We start from the raw sequence: 1,210 nt of genomic DNA, 5'->3' as shown, positions 1-1,210 counted from the left end.
TATATATATATATATATATATATATATATATATATATATATATATATATGTGTGTGTGTGTGTGTGTGTGTGTGTGTGTGTGTGTGTGTATGTAGTTATATATATATATATATATATATATATATATATACAGCTTGTTCTGTTGTTAACTCCCTGATTTGATTATCTCTTTTCTTGTTCTCCGCCACGTTCCCTTTGGTCGGGCACATCTTCTTTTACCTTGTGGAACCCACTGCAAAGCTTCTAGCGACAACCTCGACCCACCCATTTCCATATCCTTGCATCAATAGTTTCTCTTATTGGTTTCACGTTATCCTCGATGTGTTGTTGGCTATTCGAGCTCATATTCGGCCAGTAAACATTCAATGTTTTTTTGTATTTCTTTAGAAACACCCTCCAATTTCTTTTCAATACTATTGGTTGTTTTCCAACATTCGGATCCATAGAAGAGGATGCTAAGTATGTTGGTTTTGTAAAATCGGATTTTGGTGCTCTTGCTGAGTATTGAGGATTTCCACATTGCGTTTAACATACCGAATGATTGGTCGGCTTTGCTAATTCTCGTATTTATTGCATGAATGCAGTCTTCAGCCATTGTCATTTTGGTGTGTAGATAGTTATATTCGTCAACATTTGCGATTGGTTTGTCATTCAAAGTAACACGGTCAGCATCTGTTATATTTTTACAAAGAGTGTACGTTTTCTTCTCGTTGAATTTGAGTCCTATGGTGTTGGTTATTTGACTAAGTCTTTCAGATTTGTCTTGTAACACTTGAGGCGTGTGTGAGAAGAAACAATTATCGTCTTCATAATCTAAATCGTCTAGTTGAATTGAGTTCCATTCTATACCTAGGTTATATTCTTTCGTCGTTCCTTGCATCAACCAATTCACTGCCAATTAAAATAAGATTGGTGATAACACGCGTCCTTGTTTAACTCCAGTTTTGATTTCGAACGGATCTGTCAGTTTGTTGTGTATAACTTGACATTCGAAATTTTCATACAATAAACGAATCATCTTTTAAAATGTAGGAAATCGTAGTGTCGAGAATCTTCCAAAGTGTGTCTAGGTGAAGGGTATCGAAAGCTTATATATATATATATATATATCTGTCGAAATAATTTTGTGAAAGCGATGGAGAAATATTAATGCATCTCATAATATCATACGATATTTTGTTCCGTCAACTTTCTTTTACACAACGTAGAA

General features: G+C 34.3%; 1 protein-coding gene across 1 annotated transcript; it reads right to left on the bottom strand.

Moving 5' to 3' along the window:
* Positions 1 to 331: 331 nt before the first annotated feature.
* LOC149134868 (uncharacterized) lies at positions 332 to 880 on the bottom strand. The gene has a single exon (XM_089355834.1). The coding sequence runs from the start codon at positions 878 to 880 to the stop codon at positions 332 to 334; it is 549 nt and encodes a 182-aa protein (XP_089211960.1).
* Positions 881 to 1,210: the final 330 nt, after the last annotated feature.

Source organism: Octopus bimaculoides, chromosome 7 (genome assembly GCF_046866305.1).
Source record: "Octopus bimaculoides isolate indiv1 chromosome 7, ASM4686630v1, whole genome shotgun sequence".
Lineage (NCBI taxonomy): Eukaryota > Metazoa > Mollusca > Cephalopoda > Octopoda > Octopodidae > Octopus > Octopus bimaculoides.
Note: the sequence above shows the minus strand (reverse complement) of the source record. Positions and strands in the feature narration are given on the sequence as shown.

What these genes read in the sequence shown, in the direction of transcription:
- LOC149134868 (XM_089355834.1), bottom strand. Translation starts at nt 880, where the DNA reads ATGCAAGGAACGACGAAAGAATATAACCTAGGTATAGAATGGAACTCA.